Source organism: Haliotis rubra, unplaced genomic scaffold (genome assembly GCF_003918875.1).
Source record: "Haliotis rubra isolate DU_JTF1 unplaced genomic scaffold, ASM391887v1 Scf150, whole genome shotgun sequence".
NCBI lineage: Eukaryota > Metazoa > Mollusca > Gastropoda > Lepetellida > Haliotidae > Haliotis > Haliotis rubra.
The window spans coordinates 1,540,561-1,559,856 of NW_025765448.1; the positions used below are offsets into that span (position 1 = coordinate 1,540,561).

At 40.5% G+C, this 19,296-nt stretch overlaps 2 protein-coding genes across 2 annotated transcripts in view; both read right to left on the reverse strand.

The window, feature by feature from the left end:
- Positions 1-6,801, reverse strand: part of LOC124270268 (choline transporter-like protein 2) — a 60,194-nt gene extending 53,393 nt beyond the window's left edge. The window contains exon 1 of the mRNA XM_046705303.1: positions 6,627-6,801. Coding sequence (XP_046561259.1) covers positions 6,627-6,705 — 79 coding nt within the window. The 5' untranslated portion in view covers positions 6,706-6,801. The remainder of the gene's footprint in view (positions 1-6,626) is intronic.
- Positions 6,802-13,889: 7,088 nt separating this feature from the next.
- Positions 13,890-14,381, reverse strand: LOC124270239 (uncharacterized protein C10orf62 homolog). Its single transcript, XM_046705276.1, has one exon. It carries the CDS (start codon positions 14,379-14,381, stop codon positions 13,890-13,892), a length of 492 nt encoding a protein of 163 aa, XP_046561232.1.
- Positions 14,382-19,296: the final 4,915 nt, after the last annotated feature.

The following is a 19,296-nucleotide window of genomic DNA, read 5'->3' on the forward strand; positions in this document are numbered from 1 at the left end:
TTAAGAAGCGAAAATGAGTTCGCCTGACACCTGATTGGATAAAAAGCCAGCCAAGGGAGGTAATAAAATCATGGGACCGAGCTGATGCAGATGCATCCAGGGTATAGTCGAGATTTATCGCAACATACTCCCTGGAGATTATTGAGGATGGTTTGGGACATGACATAAAAAAATTGAAGGCCAAAAATTCCACAGATACTGATTTTTACTGGTTTTCTGGGTATTTCCATTTTATCAGAACTTGTCTTTGATTCTTAAAAATTGCAAATAAAAAACTGAGCCTGGATGCAGAATATGACAAGATTCACTGGACAAGATTCACCGATTCATATGGGCCTTTCTTCTACAGCCACACACTGCACCTGAGTAAATACGTTCCCTGGCAGACTGGCGATTCTGAGTATCTGAACCATTCACCTCTACCTGTGTACATCTGTAAGCCATTATCACTGAACTTACACTAACTTTCAACCTCGCTGCCTATAGCCCCTGGGCTTACTCTAGAAAACTACCTTCCATTACAAATATCACCGCCTGATGGGGTTTAATTTTTTATATAACACGACAGCATGGTATTTTGTTCAACTATTGTTTATAACTTTCTGAATAACATTGAATCCACGAACATTATTAATAAAGACAATATTTAGATATGTTGTTTATTAGATTTACATTGGTTCAGTAATCTATCAGTTTCACAATGTTGACCTGTTTTACAGACTTCCTGCTGTAAGTTTCAATTTACTGTTACATAACATGTGTTACGCAAATTTATGATAAGCTACCTAAGCTTGATGTAAATCGATTTGAAATATTTAATTTTCACATGAAACACGGAAATAATGAAAAATACAACTCATCTTTTCTGAAAATTTTATTAAGGTCATGTACTTACTCTGTCTACATCTGGCTTGTATGTGTTACTTCCCCACGCTTTCCTGACATATGATGGCTTAATATAAAAAGTGGAATTTGGGGCACTGGCTTTTGATATACATCATAGAAATTGAATATCCTTAACCAGAGGCCCAGATAAGCTGCGTAACCGGGTAAAATACGCATATAAAATTTCCAGTTACGCATTGAAAAATAATTGTTGTGTACCAATTACGCATTGAAAATGATAGATACACAAAAACCTTTAATACAAATGCGTACGGAATATATGTATAAAAATCGCTTGCGTAATGAAAAAGACATTGATTGCTATCAAGTTGTACTGTTAGTATAGGACAAGTGTTGTACTGTCAGTATAGGATGAGTGATTTTTTATGAAATCATTTCCATAATATTTAAGTTGGTTTTGATTTAATATGACATAAGGCAGAACATACCTGCTTAGTAAACTCACTCAATGACATAATACTTAGGTGAGTAAAATGACTGAAATACGCACATATTTGAAAAGCAGTGGGTAACGAAAAGTGAAATACCCACTCAACATTCATAATACCCACTCCCAAAAAATACAGTGGGTACAGTACCCACATGAGCTAAATCTTATCTGGAGCTCTGCTTAACTAAATATCAATTGATTATCAATAAACATCGGAGAAGTAACTTTGAAAAACAATGCAAAGAAGGTGGAAATGATTGATTGATTGATTGATGTCTAACGCCGCATTCAGTAATATCCCAGTTAGGCCCAAAAAAATAAATGTTGTGGTTCCGATTTCCTACATTTCAGAACTAGGGTAGGTATTTAGGTGTTTGGGGTTTTTTTGCAAAATATTTTTACATTACTCATGTGTCAGAAAATAAATTTAATTTATTATGTGGTGAGTAAAATTGTTAGGCTCAGCAGGTATATTTAGGGTCGGTCGGGAAATCAGAACCAAAAGCTTTTTTTTTTAGGCCTTATATGGAAGGAGTCTGTAAATAATCGAGTAAGGATCAGACAATCCAGTGATCAACAGTGTGAGCATCAATCTACACAATTGGGATACGATGACATGTGTCAAACAAGTCAGCAAGCCTGTCCACCCAATCCCATTAGTCGCCTCTTAAGACAAGCTTGGGTTGCTGATGATAAATTCAAACCCGGGTCTTCACAAGCCACTTGTGAGGAGTGACACATTTATAAATGGACTACTAACATAAATAGTATTCTGAACAAAATTTAGAGGTAGCTCATAAAAACTCGTTTGTATTGTGTGCATAAATTAAAACTATATGTGATCACTAAAGTGTATGTAAACTATTACTGATGACACAATTTTCATATCTATAATCACAATAATTTTTCTCATCATCAATATTTCTGATTATTGATCATGTTTAACTTCATGAAGTTTGACAAGAAAACCAGTGAGTAATATTTTGAGCAAAATCCCATGCCTTTTGTGCAAAGTGACACATAGTCAACTCACAGAGCCTCAACAAACAATTGACTGCCTCTGTGGTGTAGTGGTTAGAGCCTCCGCCTGGAGAGCGGAAGGTTGCGGGTTCGATCCCAGTCCGCGTCATACCAAAAGACATTAAAACATGGTACTTGTTGGTCCCTGCCTGGCGCTCGGCATTAATGGGTACAACAAGGACTGGTCGGCTCGGAGTCAGTATAATGCGGCATGGTATCTCAGTGGGCTAGCACTATAAAACCAGCTTAAGTTTGGGCTAGCACAAGCAGCCCCAAATACACATACACACGCATGCACGTCGTCATATGAGCTAAATATTCTCAAGCACGACGTTAAACCCAATTTCACCTCACCTTCAATTCACTCAGTATCTTCTTCATTGTTAACATACACATGTATCGCTATGCTAGTGAAAAACTCTAGAACACATCATTAAACTCCACTCCAACGTGAAGTAGTTGTTTTCTATTATCTGTAATATTATCAAAATACCCATTACTGAGTTAAATTACAAAGGACCCATAGATTTACTAGCTCACATTTTCTTGAAAAAGAAATTTAAGCAGACCATTTCAGATCAAAAAATGCTTTTCTTAAAAATGCTACCCCAAAAGTGTGTAGCTCTGCTTCATCTTATACTACCTGCCATCTTCAGAAATTATTTTCAACACTACAATTGTGAGAAAATTACACAGCATCTGGCACACAAAAGTGCTTTTCAAATTATTTGTTGCACTAATTGTTTTTAGAATTAGTAAACCAGTTAAACCCACTTCAACCTAACTGAATAGAAAAGAATAGAAATTTATTCTTCCATGTGCTCCATTTTTTAGGGTCAGTTAATCTAAGTGAACAGAAAAGATTCATCTTCGTTAATCTGGTATATCTAGAATATTATCAATCTGGTATATCTAGAATATTATTACTGCACCCTGTGCCCACAGAGGTTACATCATGCTCTATTAACAAGGCTTCAGTCAGCATACTCACATGACTATGTAGTGCATGAATGTATTGATCACAAACGGCAGAGTGTATCACGTAAGCTAAAGTTGGTATATAGTGAAATGTAGTGAAAACAGGTGTACTGTTGCCTTGAACATTATTGAGCTTATACAGGGATGTGTGAGAGTGGCTGTTTGTTCTGGTTTCATAGTCAGTGTTCACGAATAGCGTCTGACCCTCTGACAAATCCGGCAGATTTGCCAACGGTCCAACAGAAGTCTACAACCCGCCGGCCCAAGTGTCTGACTGTGCATTTCACAATGACTTTGACTGAAGTTGTTTTATGTGACATGTGACACCTGTTTGCTGTTTATAAATCTTATGTTTGTTAATAATTTCAATGTCAATTATAAGAAATATTAAATCTGAAATGTGTGTTTAATTTTATTCCATGGGTCTTGTGCATTTTCAGTGGGTCAGACAGACATCTGAAACTTACAGGACCCAATGTCCTGTGACTTTGAAACACCATTCGTGAACACTGCATAGTACAAGCCAACTGAGCTGTTTAACACTGACACCTGGGTCAACATCTAGTCTCTGAAACATATTTTACAGAAAAAGACAGTTCAATAAATATAATCATGAAATATAATGAAAAGGAGTCCAGAGACTTTCTTCACTTTCAGCCTGAAACAGCGGTAATCTAGCATTGCTACATAGTCTACATTTGCATGGGCTTTCTAGGATATATTTGTTTTGGGGTCTGGATGATAGACAAACTGACATCATTTTCCTGAGGAAAGAATGTCTAGAAACTGGCTTTGATAATGATATAGACTAGTGGACACTCTTGCCTTAAGAAAGATGCCAGTCAAAATGCCAAAAGGTCACAGATGCTGACCATTGGTGCCTTATCTGGTAGCTAGCTGTTATTGATACAAACAGAACCAATCTTCCTTGGAAGTTGGAATTCAAACAGTGCCCATGTTGTTCATATCTGTAAACACTGACTTGATAATGATACCCAGATTTTGATTAAAGATTTATAATCCAGACAATCCAGTGATCAACAGCATGAGCATAAATCTACACAGTTGGGATACTATGACATGTGTCCACGAAGTCAGTGAGCCTGACCACCCGATCCCGTTAGTCGCCTCTTACGACAGCCTAGAAAAAATAAATGACGTGTAATCTTGTGCAAGTTCCTTATAATTTGCGTTGGCGATAGTTTGTTCTCAGCGATACTTTGTCTCCAGACAGTTTTTAAAATGTGAGTGAGTTTAGCTTTATGCTGCTTTTAGCAATATTCCAGCTATATCACTGGTGGTGGTGGGTGGTCCTGTGCATTCAGATGAGGTCACAATCAGTCTAAGTAAACTTAGGCTCAGTATTATTCGTTACACTACTATAATGAGTCTAACAAAACCTAGTAGAAGGTCGCATCAGCTAACCTTTGGGACTAACCAATCAGAACACAGCTTACCAAATCGCGAAAGTTAACATTCACACATACCGTTTGAATCTTTATCCAAAAAACTCGAACGAGTCTGAATGCTATTTTCCGCCCGACGATCGCTTCCAAGTGATACACGCAATGAGTAAACAGTCGCTGAAAATAGCGTTTTTGTCAACATTCAAGGATGTTATCTTGCAAGCAAATAGTAACTATGTCATTAGAAACCCATCAGCATATATACTGCAGGTCAAATAGCTGTGTTTTATGCAGATTTTTGTTTGTTGATAGATCAGTGTCAGTGACCTGGGAAGAGAAAATCCAAAAAACATTTTGTAAGTCCCGCCGAACCCTAACAAGAAGTCGTTGTCTGATTGGTTAAATCCGCTTGGCCATCATGTTTGATTGGACGGTCATAGGTCACTCAAAGGTTAGCTGACGCGACCTTCTACTAGGTTTTGTTAGACTCAGTATACCAGTGTAATGAATAATACTGAGCCTAAGTTTACTTAGACTGAGGTCACAATCAGTTGAAGTTAAGCATTGTCAGTTTAAGCAACGTTGTGCTCGGACAGTCCTTGGATGGGTGACAGTGTTTGGCAGTTAAACTCCAGAGAGTTTCTAGGACTTCAGTCCTGCCCCACAACGAAGCACATGTGAAACATATGGTCTCACCTTAGGCAAGTGAGTTTGTTCAAAACTGCCTCTGTTCACCCAGCAGAAAATGTGTACCCGGTGAACATGGTGAAATAAGTTGTGAGACTATTAACCTTCTTAGGCGCTAGAAGTTCTAGCGCCTAACCATGCTAACAGGCAGCTTGGGTTATCCGGTGTAATAATGATCAGACTGTGCGCTTTCAGCAGGATATCTAGCCTGGAAAAGGCGCGTTATCAATATTCTCATTTTTATTATTATGATGACGGGGGACACCAGAAAGGGCTGCACACAATGTACCCATGTGGGGAATCGAACCTGGGTCTCCTCCCCATGATGGATGAACGCTTTAACCTCTTGGCTACCCCACCACCCCAAAACGATATGAACGTCCTTTTATTGTTATTTCATTATCATATGTACATGTATCTTGTATATAGACTGGTGAAACCCATCACTCCCCCATATGCTTGAAAACGGTATAAGAATCTATACCGAAATGTCGCCATTGTTAAATAAACAAGTTGAACATCCATAAAGTTTTGCTATCCCGAATCTTGAATTAAAATATCAGATGTGAACAAACATATATAAGGAGGCAAAATTCAGCAGTAACACTACAATATATATTAATATAAATAATACATTGATAAATACACAAAATAATGACACAGAAGCAATTTCCTTCCAAGATCTACATATATTAACCTTATCTCCAGGGAGTGATTACTGCTCTCCACATCTACAAAATTACTGTAGTTCAAATTTAAATAAAGTAAAACTGTTAAAAGAACCGATGCTATAGTCTTATATACCTTGTAGTATTTCTTAAAATTTGTAATATGCAAAAAACAAAGTAGAATTTTTATCATTTTCTCCTGAAAGTTGAGCAGACGACAAACAACAAATGCATGATATTTTCAGCATCTCATGCACACGTTCACTCATTGTGTCGTGATTTCGTTTTGAAAAGGACATGCCCTATTTTTAAGCTTCTTTCAAATTTAATTTGTCTTGGTGGACATGATTCACATAGCAAATGCGCGCAGTCTTAAAAGGTCAAGCTGATGCACTATGTCAAGGGGTTCCCCTTCAGCTCAAACCGAAGCGACATCAAGGCTACTTGACCACACCTATTTTGTTTGCCATTTTGCATTAACGGGAATATTGCCTCCTTGTTTACAGAACCTGTTTGGGGATGAAAACTCACCGTACTCCTTTGAATCCACCATTTCAATCTCTTCATCTGCGGGCTCCCCTTCATCCTCTTTATTTCCACAACAACCCATTATTTCAAATTTCCCTCACTGAAGTCGATAAGGTATCTCACGTAAGTGTGCACAATCTAGTGTCTTTGATCAGCAGCTGATATCGCGCCGCTTCCTTGTTTACAAAACTACCCCCTCTAGCGGCAGGCTTTACGCACATTTGCATGGGGGAAAGAAGGCTTTTGAAGCACCCATAAAATCTAACTTCAGTGTCGATATAAACCATTTTGCTTCCGAATCTCACTTTACACTTGTGAGTTTAGCTTTACACCGCTTTTAGCAATATTCCTGCAATATCACGGTGGGGGACACCAGAAATGGCCTGCACACGATGTACCCATGTGGGGAAGTGAACCCGGGTCTTCGGCGTGATGGGCGAACGCTTTAACCACTAGACTGCCCCATCGCCCCTAACACTTGTCTAATATTGTCAGTACCAGGCGCTACCCGGAATGTCTTGTATTATATGTAATTTTAACCTTAAAATATCAGTGAAAAAACAAACAAACAATTTTCATGATCAAATAGATTGACATGTCACACCTGTGAATTAGAGTTCTTCATCAGACAGAGTTGCGACCCTTGGGCACACCAGGAACATATGATTGTGGGTTCGAATGTTTTAGGTTTGCCAGCACCACAGGCTACAGCAGCTCGTAGGTTTCACCAAAAATGCTACTCGTCTGAAAACAGCACCAGTTGAGGCTCTTCCATCCTCGGTAATCTCCTACTACGTCTGAATTAATCAGCACTACAGTGGAGATGAGGTGGAGATTACTCTTCCATCCTTTATAGATAGTAGTAATTACTACAACTAGGGAGATATAGCTAGTAGTGGAGATTACTACAACTACTAGTGGAGATTTATAGCTAGTAGTGGAGATTACTACAACTACTAGTGGAGATTTATAGCTAGTAGTGGAGATTACTACAACTACTAGTGGAGGTTTATAGCTAGTAGTGGAGATTACTACAACTACTAGTGGAGATTTATAGCTAGTAGTGGAGATTACTACAACTACTAGTGGAGATTTATAGCTACTAGTGGAGATTAGTGGAGATTATAGCTAGTGGAGATTACTACAACTACTAGTGGAGTGGATTTATAGCTTAGTGGAGATTACTACAACTACTAGTGGAGAGGAGATTACTTATAGCTTATAGCCAGTAGTGGAGATTACTACAACTACTAGTGGAGATTTATAGCTAGTAGTGGAGATTACTACAACTACTAGTGGAGGTTTATAGCTAGTAGTGAAGATTACTACAACTATAGAGGAGATTTATAGCTAGTAGTGGAGATTACTACAACTTCTAGTGGAGATTTATAGCTAGTAGTGGAGATTACTACAACTACTAGTGGAGATTTATAGCTAGTAGTGGAGATTACTACAACTACTAGTGGAGATTTATAGTTAGTAGTGGAGATTACTACAACTACTAGTGGAGATTTATAGCTAGTAGTGGAGATTACTACAACTACTAGTGGAGATTTATAGCTAGTAATGGAGATTAATAATATTCAGGGTTTAAATAAACCCATTGCCCGACGCCCGGTTCGAGTGGAATTCTCCGGTCGGTCAAGTAAATATCTGCATTAAACTTTACCGTGGTACAGTAGTGCCAGACTACTGAAATGTTTTGATACTAAAGTATTTTGATGATGAAATAAATATGCAGTTGCTGCCAATTGATAAAGATTTTTTGCAAAAGAAACCAAATTGTTAATTGTGGTGAAGTGAAATTAATATTTGGTGAAATGGATTTTTGGTCACGTGAAGTTTACTGGACCTGTGTCCAGTGGAGTTTTGAAAAAAATTCAACCCCTGATTATCGAGAATGGGGCTCTCCTCCCTGTAAAGAAACTTAACTAGCAGGGGCGGTGGAATAGCCCAGTGGTTAAAACGTTCGCTCGACACGCCGAAGACTGGGTTTGAATCCCCACATGGGCACAATGTGTGAAGCCCGTTTCTGGTGTCCACCGCCGTGATATTGCTGGAATATTGCTAAAAGCGGCGTAAAACCATATTCGCTCACTCACTTAACTAGATCGAGATATCTTAAGCGACGTTCCCATGTGGAGTCTTACATCGCCATCTCATCATCGAAACATCGCGCCATGCAACTAGGGTGTCCCCCGCCGTGATATTGCTGGAATATTGCTGGAATATTGCTAAAAACATGCAACAAACAAGAAGTAGTTATCAATGAAGTTGTGCTTCATTACTGGCTCAGCAAGTTTTTGAGTGTCGACGAAACAAATATGCATGTGGACATTAAACGTGTTTTCTAAGACGCTTCGCTAAAAGATCAAAGGCGCGGACAGTACTGTATTATACTATACATGGTGGTAGAGCGAACTGTATTTCTTTCCTAAGATGCCAAATTTAATACTTTCTAAGGATAATTACGATTAATTTAAGGCAGAAAACGGTGACCTAAATTAAGAATCCTCGCACAGGGCTAACTGACGCGCTGTTCTATTGATGTGTCTGCCCCCAACGTTAAGATGAACGTTACCAGAAAAAAACAAATGATAACAGTTTGATGACGGTGTACGTTCGGATTAAATATCTTCTCTGAATTATTTTAATTACATGTGTCATTAACGTAAACCATATGGGGCAATATGAACGTCGCATTTCTACTATCAACCTAAGTTTAGATCAGTACATCCAGATGAAGCTGAGTAGTCAAGCGACATTCCACGATTGCATTGTGGGAATGTAAACATTGCGAACGTTACCGTGTCACTGAAAACTTGTCAGCCGAATTAAGACATTTTAACCGTCGTAAAACATAAACGTAATGTTTCCACCAGTGATGTTAGCTGCGTGAAGCAACTGCAAACCAAGAAACGGGATGCAACGGAGTAGTTTACTGTAGGAGGCCTTACGAGTCGATGACAACTGACATGCATCGTGACGTCGCTTACGTTGTGACGTAATGCAAAAATGGTTCGATTACGAAGGGGCAGACTAGAATGGCGCAGCCAATACATTGTGACGTAATGCAAAAAGTGCACATTATCGTCTGATAAAGTTCTGTCGGCGCCTTTGATCTTTCACCGAAGCATCTTAGGGCCTGTTCGATTATTGCGAAACTGGTTTAGCTTTTTGAAACTGGTTTCTCTTGTTATTAACCAGTGTCTAGTTTCGGATACATGGTTTCAAAGTGAAACTTTTTTCTAGTTTTATAAACGAGTGGATGGTTTCATCATCTGGTTTCAAAATGGATACCCCAAAAAATGTCTCAGCTACTGTATATGTGGAACGAACTGCATGACAGCATGTGTTTTTCATTTTATCAGTGAATTAACAAATAATAAAGAGATGAAAATATTTGCGTATATGTAATTATACTGTTACAAGTAATTATATATATATATACAAGTTACATAAAATAATCATGTTCAACAGACTGGGGTTTTAAATAATATTTTCCTAGTTCTCAGTTGATTTTTAATCATTATTTTGGTTCCCAAAACTGCTGCTCTATTTTGCCACCAAGATCAGCTGAACTTGGCGCTTCGTTTCCGCCATCTGTTTGTTGTGAGAGAGCGCGAAACTGAACTGCGAAACCTGCCTCGGAGATGGTTTCGAAGTTTCAGAACCCAGTTTTAGGTTTCGACATAATCGAGTGCATGGTTTTCCCGAAACCAAAACCGGTTTAGCTTAATCGAATAGGCCCTTAGAACAGGCGATAAACACACTTTTTAGCATTACGTCATACTCTATTGACGTCACTACGCCGTTCTCGTCTGCCCCCTCGTTATCAACTGTACCCATGGAGCCGAGTAACGATGCATGTCAGTTGTCATCGCCTCATATCGCCTACACCTCATATCGCCTACACTTCATATCACCTACACCTCATTTCGCCTTCACCCTTATCAAAACAAATTTAGGGTTGACTGCACATCACGTAAATGCTGTTATACCTTTAGAAAAGTAGACTGTTCCACTAATGAGGTATACCTCCGCTAATCCTAGAGACAACAGTCTCTATGTAGGTCGTCATCTGCCAGGGTCACAGGGGGTCGGCAGGACAGCAGACAGCAAACCAGGTCTACCTTGCCACGCAGACTCACACTCAGGTCCGCAGGTCCTACGTTGATGAGGTCGCACCACAGAAGGTCTCTCGTCTCTATATATAGTCCCCTGTTTTCTATCTTACTCATACTTGCTTGACAACGATACAAGAATCTGTATCGAAACGTCGCATCTACCGAATAAAGAAGTTGTTTATCCATAAAGTTTGTCTGTAGATTACTCTCAAACTTCTAAACAATGCCACTCACAGAAGTTATCCGCAGTCTACATGGAGACGTGGCAATCCACACCATAAACTTACATCCCTAGAGGACTACAAATCCGTTCACCCATCCAGTCTGCAGCAGCGAAAACCATCCTCCATCAAGCCTCCAAATGACTCCTGACAGAACGTATCAGACATCATCGGAAGATGATGGCCACCACCATCGCCTCCATCCATGGTCACCAGTCAGCCCTTAGTGCCAGCCTCGACCCAGAGTTACACACCTAATTAAGAACTGCCCAAACCACCGCAAACAACAAACTCCACGCCTCTACTAAGACATTAAGAAGTTCCAGCAACTCACCGCTCACAAGAGAAGAGGAAACCCTGCCCCACCAATAAAACTGTAGTGAACCTAAGCAAGAAACAGCTCACCCCACAACAAACCAGTGTCCTTGCCAAAGGGCTCAAATTTGCCCCGAAGCCACCCAAGATCAACGTAGATCTGTTCATCACGAACATTGAGAAGGGGCTTCAGCAACTGGCCCCTGGGGGCAAAGTTGACTACCTCCGCCACCAGATCAGCAACATCCTCCAGAAGACACAACCTCAAAAACCCAACCTCACCAAATCCGACAGACTGGCCATCAAGTAACTCAAGCAAGATCCAGATATCATCATTGTCCCAGCTGACAAGGGTAGGGCCACCGTGATGTTAGACCAGCCCCACTTCCACTCCATGGTGGAAAACATGCTGCAAGACACAACCACCCATAAGAAGATCCTGAAGGACCCCACCAATAAACTTCACCGACAGCACAAGGCCTGCCTCAAGACACTCCGTGATAACTATGAACTATCTGTGGACTTACATCGAAAACTTTCAATATCTCATCCCTAAAGTCCGTATGCCAGAGCAACAGTGAAAATCCACAAGAACCCAGTCAAAACTCGCCTCCTGATCTGTTCCTGTGATACTGTTTTCTATGATACTGCTCAACAGCTCGCCCGAGTGCCTGCCCCATTAGGTAAACCTGCTAAATCATTCATTTTGGACTCTTCTGAATTTTGAAAGAAACTCTGTGAAATATCTGACCCTGGCCCCATTATCAGTTATGATGTTGTGGACATGTTCACTAACGTACCACGAGAAGAAGCCCTCCTTGCCCTGCGACAACGACTCGACAACCTTGAACAACCCCCTAGATATCAACCTCAGCATCGACTCCATAATCAGCCTAACCTCTGCCTGCATTGATACAACCTACTTCACCTGGGGTGAAGATCTCTACGACTAAATACATGGACTGCCCATGGGCTCCCCACTATCACCTATTCTCAGTGACATATACTTGACAGACCTCGAAGAGAGAGCCCTCCTGACTTCACCTGTCAAACCCATGTGCTGGCACCGCAAGGTTGACGACACGTCAACGTTTTCCCACATATATGGTGTATTAAAGTACCTTTTCCCCTGAACTATTATAACGTAAAAGCACTCGGATGCTGGCGTCCTTGTACTTTAACTATAATAGTTTACGGCGGCGTCGTCCAATTCTTTCATATGAACGTTGAAGCCTTGTAATATGGCTTAACACTGCACAAATAATGCCTAAAGCTAAAAAAGTAGAACTAGTATTCTTTGTATCAATGGTTGGTTGGTATTATACATCAGGTATGGTTAAAACATCCGCTCATCACGCTGTAGATCCGGGTTCGATTCCCTACATGGGTACAATGTGTGAAGCACATGAGTGGTATCCCCCGCTTTGCTGTTGCTGGAATATATCTAAAAGAGGCATAAAACCATACTCACTCCTCCACCCCACCCATGAAGGTCCGGGTTAGAATAGAATATTGATCTTCAGTAACCCATGCTTGTCGTAAGAGGCGACTAACGGGATCGGGTGGTCAGGCTCGCTGACTTGGTTGACACATGTCATCGGTTCCCAATTGCGCAGATCGATGCTCATGCTTTTGATCACTGGATTGTCTGGTCCAGACTCGATTATTTACAGACCGCCGCCATATAACAGGAATATTGCTGAGTGCGGCGTAAAACTAAACTCACTCACTCCTCCACTCAAACCAAGCACAACAGCAGACAAGCGCCTGTAAAATCACCATTATTCCGTTACAGAAGTTACAGAACCAGAAAAAATTCCACATATCAATCGACGAAACTCCCAATATCAAGAGTCGTTATCAACAAACAATATTCCCAATAAAACTGGGAAGCAGCTAGATAGCTATTTAAGTACACGTGCAACAACAACATTGACTAGACAACAATGGTGGTTATTTTGTTGTTAAACGCCGCACTCAGCAATATTCCCGCTATATGGCGACGGTCTGTAAATAATCGACCAGACAATCCAGTGATCAACAGCATGAGCATCAGTCTACGCGCAGCTGGGATACGATGACATGTGTCAACCAGGTCAGCGAGCCTGACACTCGATCCCGTTAGTCGCCAGTTACGAAGTTAGTAAGAAGATAATGCTAAACGTCGTGCCCCTCATAGTACAGAAGCTGAGATCGATACAATGTCACCCTTCGTGTGTATCACCTTTAGATTGGGCTGGTGGGATAGCCTAGGGGTTAAAGCGTTCATTCGTCACCCCGAAGACCCGGGTTTGAGTCCCCACATGGGTACATAGTGTGAAACCAAATTCTGGTGTCTCCCGCCGTGATATTGCTGGAACATTGCTAAAAGCGGCGTAAAACTAAATTCACTCACATCGTTTGAACTGACTGGAGACAAAGTATTGCTGAGAATATATTATCGCCAACGAAATTTATAAATATGTTGCACGAGATTATACCTCGTACCCACTCACTCACTTCACTCAAAGCCTTTACAGTTATCAAAACTTGACAAAGTTATTATAAACGTGCGTGAGCTGCATTGTATATATTTGTTTCAAGTGCTGCGTACAGTAAGATGATTAATTTCGTGGCGGTGGCCTAGCGTGCGCTAGCGTATTGCCGTAATTCGTGGGAAGCTCAATGTAGCGTGATATCATGACAGGTCGATGTCCCGGCTGGTGCTGTTCATGGCTGCTCATGGTCCGATGTCCCGGCTGGTGCTGTTCATGGCTGCTCATGGTCCGATGTCCCGGCTGGTGCTGTTCATGGCTGCTCATGGTCCGATGTCCCGGCTGGTGCTGTTCATGGCTGCTCATGGTCCGATGTCCCGGCTGGTGCTGTTCATGGCTGCTCATGGTCCGATGTCCCGGCTGGTGCTGTTCATGGCTGCTCATGGTCCGATGTCCCGGCTGGTGCTGTTCATGGCTGCTCATGGTCCGATGTCCCGGCTGGTGCTGTTCATGGCTGCTCATGGTCCGATGTCCCGGCTGGAGCTGTTCATGGCTGCTCATGGTCCGATGTCCCGGCTGGTGCTGTTCATGGCTGCTCATGTCCCGGCTGGTGCTGTTCATGGCTGCTCATGGTCCGATGTCCCGGCTGGTGCTGTTCATGGCTGCTCATGGTCCGATGTCCCGGCTGGTGCTGTTCATGGCTGCTCATGGTCCGATGTCCCGGCTGGTGCTGTTCATGGCTGCTCATGGTCCGATGTCCCGGCTGATGTTCATGGCTGCTCATGGTCCGATGTCCCGGCTGGAGCTGTTCATGGCTGCTCATGGTCCGATGTCCCGGCTGGTGCTGTTCATGGCTGCTCATGGTCCGATGTCCCGGCTGGTGCTGTTCATGGCTGCTCATGGTCCGATGTCCCGGCTGGTGCTGTTCATGGCTGCTCATGGTCCGATGTCCCGGCTGGTGCTGTTCATGGCTGCTCATGGTCCAATGTCCCGGCTGGTGCTGTTCATGGCTGCTCATGGTCCAAGCCTCCAATTCCATCCTGACAATGCGACACCACACACAGCTGTTTTTGAAACTAAATTAAAATATATTTATCAGCAAACATGGATCTCAACAATTGAAACCTCATCCAAAGCAACCACTTATAACATTTTCAAAAATCCATCTCTCAACTTTGAACCATACCTAAATTTTCTGCATTACAATAACTTGTTACAATTCCGAACTTCAAATCATTTTCTTCCAATAGAGACAGGTAGATGGCGACGAATCCCAGTAAATGATAGAAAGTGTACTATGTGTAACCTAAATTATATTGGTGACGAATTTCATTATTTATTTATATGTCCCAAATTAGAATTAGAAAGAGAAAAATATATCCAGAAATATTATTATATTAGACTAAATATGTATAAAATGTATATCCTATTTAACACCAAGAAACTAGGAACTTTAAGAAAACTCTAATTTTTTGTAAAATAATTATGGCTTTATTTAAGAAATAATTTCAATAACTTAATATGTAACTAGCTCGATGTACATTGCACCTATCATGCCGTTTGTATATACTTTTTATGTTGTATAAATATAAATATTATTTATGTACCTCTTATGCTGCAGTTTGCAGCCTGAGTGAATAAAAGTTCAGTTCAGACACTAAATACCCTGCAAAATGTCATGGCCATGGAGATAACCTTACCTCAATCCCATCGAACACGCGAGGGGTGCTGATGGGAGAGACCTTCATGCCTTGAGACGTCAACCCCAGAATGTTCAAGAGCTGGGCGCCATACAGCAAGGGCCAAGGTTGCCTAGCTAATATGCTGTGTTCACGGGTGTAAGGCAGTTAAGTGTTAGACAACGTTGCCTTGCTCTTGTGAATGCGGGGGTGGGGCATACACAGTACTAGTGGTGGTCCGATTAATTGAAATAATCGAAGATTGGTCGCAGTGACTAAACGACCAAGCAATCGATCATGATTTCTCATAATCGAACACAAACAATTCTGGAACACTTGTTTTCATCAACAATATTTTTCACAAGGTTGGTTTTATCTATTACATTTCATAAGCACTACAAGCTTGTTCCAAGTCGTGATTGAATTCATCTTAAAGACACCAAGAAATTTATGTTCCTAACATACTAGTCATCCTTTAAAGATGTGAAATTTTGCCCAAAACACCCCAAAAATAACTACATGTTTTTTCCTTATTTTTGTGTGCATTTACAAATTTCATAAATGACGCTAACCAAATATTTGCGATGATTGATCGGTGGTAATGAACCAATCATCAATTATGAGATTTTAACCAAGTCTCAACACTATACAGTACTGAACAAGCTCCAATTCATTATTGCAAGTCCATGTGAAGTAAATGTTTTCCCTGTTGGAGAAGTCCTCAACAATGGATATATATTCCGTTGTTTGGTGCAGTCTTTTTGACCTTTGGCCTAACACAGACACAGTAAAAGTCGGCCAAGATATCAACGACCTCGTATGTGCAAGTTCAAATCTGGTATGTGGCCCAAATATTGATTCCGACCAGAATGCAATACCTCAATGGAGTATTGTCTTCCTAAGTACATGGAGTGTTTCTTTAACATATGTGATGCCTCTGTGTATGTATACACAAAGAACTTAGTAAGCACCCCCTGACATATCTCACGATTGCATGGGCCCCGATCTTAACTCTTTGGAGCATATCTGGGACATGATTGGTCGTCGTGTGCAACAAAGAGATCCTCCTGAACAGAACCTGGCCCAATTGAAAGCTGCTTTACACGAGGAATGGCGTAGACTGCCAGGATCAGGACGCTGACAGGGGGTATGAGGAGGAGAGTGCTGACTGTCATACAGTCACATGGAGGTTACACTCGGTATTGACCTTGAATCGTGTAAGACACGCAAAATGACATTTTGAATGTTCACATTCACCAATAAATTCAACATTAAACATTCCAGGGCCATACTTCTACAGACATGGTTTGTATGAAATGAGTGGTTTAGTTGTTTGTTTTTTGTTTATTAAGTGAGCAATTATCATCATTAAATCAACATGGATTCCAATCATTCTGTCGTTTTTCATCAGTCAAAAGATCGTACGGTTCAGAAAAACTCATGTTATTCCATCGTGGTCACCAAGAGAAGTTTTATGTACGTGTTGAAAACCTATCACTGCAAAAATACAGGGGGTGCTTAATTAAGTTCTTTGTGTATATTTCCTATACCTTTGAATCTTTAGTCGTTTACCTTGCTTAGCCCGGTTACACAGTGAACGAAGCATCTGGCAAATCTCCACAAATGAGCTACTGTTTACATAATTCATGATCTAAACATAATTCATGATTTTTCTACTTCGACCAGGCTTCTTCGAACTTAGGAAACTATAAGTCATTTGAGAAGATCAAGAGATGGATGCTGCGCGATGTATAAGACGGATGTAAACGGAGAAATTTCGAAGAAAGTTGCTGTACAAATACAGTAATATAACTATCGGAGATATTTAAAATGTTCCCTCAATACGATAACGGTTAAGATCACCAGTGAGATTATTGTGAAAGATGGTAATATATAAGTACTTGTCCTACATTCCTATGTTATATAATTGTTAGAGACACGGGACATCATCGTTACAGGTGGGACAGACACTTTCTTCTATAGGTATATGGGGGTTCTCTCTTACACATATACACATGTATTCCCATTATTGAGAAAGGTAGCGACGCAAGCTCTCCATCACACATATAACTGTATATATGCCCAATGGTTAGTGGAAGCGTTAAAGCAACTTATTCAGCCACATATTTTCGGCCGACAGTATCATCTTTAGTACTAGTGCCAGGCCTACCATCAGTGTTTAAACTCCCAAAATTCCAAGCCAGACAGCCGGACTGGTAACTTAAAAAACTTACCAGTCCGGATACAAACTTGCCTGTCCGGTTTTCAACAATGAAAAAATAATCAGGTTTCTGAATACTTTACTGTTTGTAGGCATCGCAATGAACAACATAGCACTATAACAGGCAATGCACCGAGTTTAAGTATACTCAAAGTACATGTGTTGTGATTGGTTATTGTAAATGAACTGTCCAATCATAAATAGTTTAACAATTATCATAATATCTTAAACACCTCAAACTGACGAGAACCTGCATGATATTATGAAATATTTACTGTTAGGGGTAAAAACATCTACCAGACCACCGGACAGGTTACTTTTGAAATTTGACCGTCCGAGATGAAAATAGACTGTTCCAGACGGTTGGACAGGCGGGAATTTTAAACGCTGCTATCATCGTATATTTATAACTTTCTTTATCTCTCATAATCAAAGGTGAAACAGCATAGGGTTGCCTCGGTAAAAATAATTTGACATTCGATTCATTGTCCTATTATTTAAACTACCACAAGAATATTTAAATTACACACGCTTGTTGATTACCTGGCTGTTCTACCAGCAAGTGGTCCCCCTCGTAAAACATAGCGAAAAGTGACAACAAAATAATGATATTTTGTTACACAGCTTTTGTATTCGGGTTTCCAAAATTATGAGACAAATCATCAGAGTTGGTCTGTCGATTTCATGTGACTGTGCAAAATTGGGTTTTGTTGCAGTTATTAGATTTTGTGTTCGTGAGGAATTCATCGGTCTCAAATGAAATCAAACGGACCGAAGGCGAGCCATCATCCACTACTGTCAACATGTATATGGTGTGTATGTATATGGTGTGTATGTAAATAGTGTGTATGTATATGGCGTGTATGTATATGGTGTGTATGTATATGGCGTGTATGTATATGGCGTGTATGTATATGGTGTGTATGTATATGGTGTGTATGTATATGGTGTGTATGTATATGGTGCGTATGTATATGGCGTGTATGTATATAGTGTGTATGTATATGGTGTGTATGTATATGGTGTGTATGTATATGGTGTGTATGTATATGGTGTGTATGTATATGGTGTGTATGTATATGGTGTGTATGTATATAGTGTGTATGTATATGGTGTGTATGTATATGGTGTGTATGTATATGGCGTGTATGTATATGGCGTGTATGTATATGGTGTGTATGCATATGGTGTTTATGTATATGGCGTGTATGTATATGGTGTGTGTATATGGCGTGTATGTATATGGTGTGTATGTATATGGCGTGTATGTATATGGTGTGTATGTATATGGTGTGTATGTATATGGTGTGTATGGTGTATGTATATGGTGTGTATATGGTGTGTATGTATATGGCGTGTATGTATATGGTGTGTATGTATATGGTGTGTATGTATATGGCGTGTATGTATATGGCGTGTATGTATATGGCGTGTATGTATATGGTGTGTATGTATATGGTGTGTATGTATATGGCGTGTATGTATATGGCGTGTATGTATATGGCGTGTATGTATATGGCGTGTATGTATATGGTGTTTATGTATATGGTGTGTATGCATATGGCGTGTATGCATATGGCGTGTATGTATATGGTGTGTATGTATATGGTGTGTATGTTTATGGCGTGTATGTATA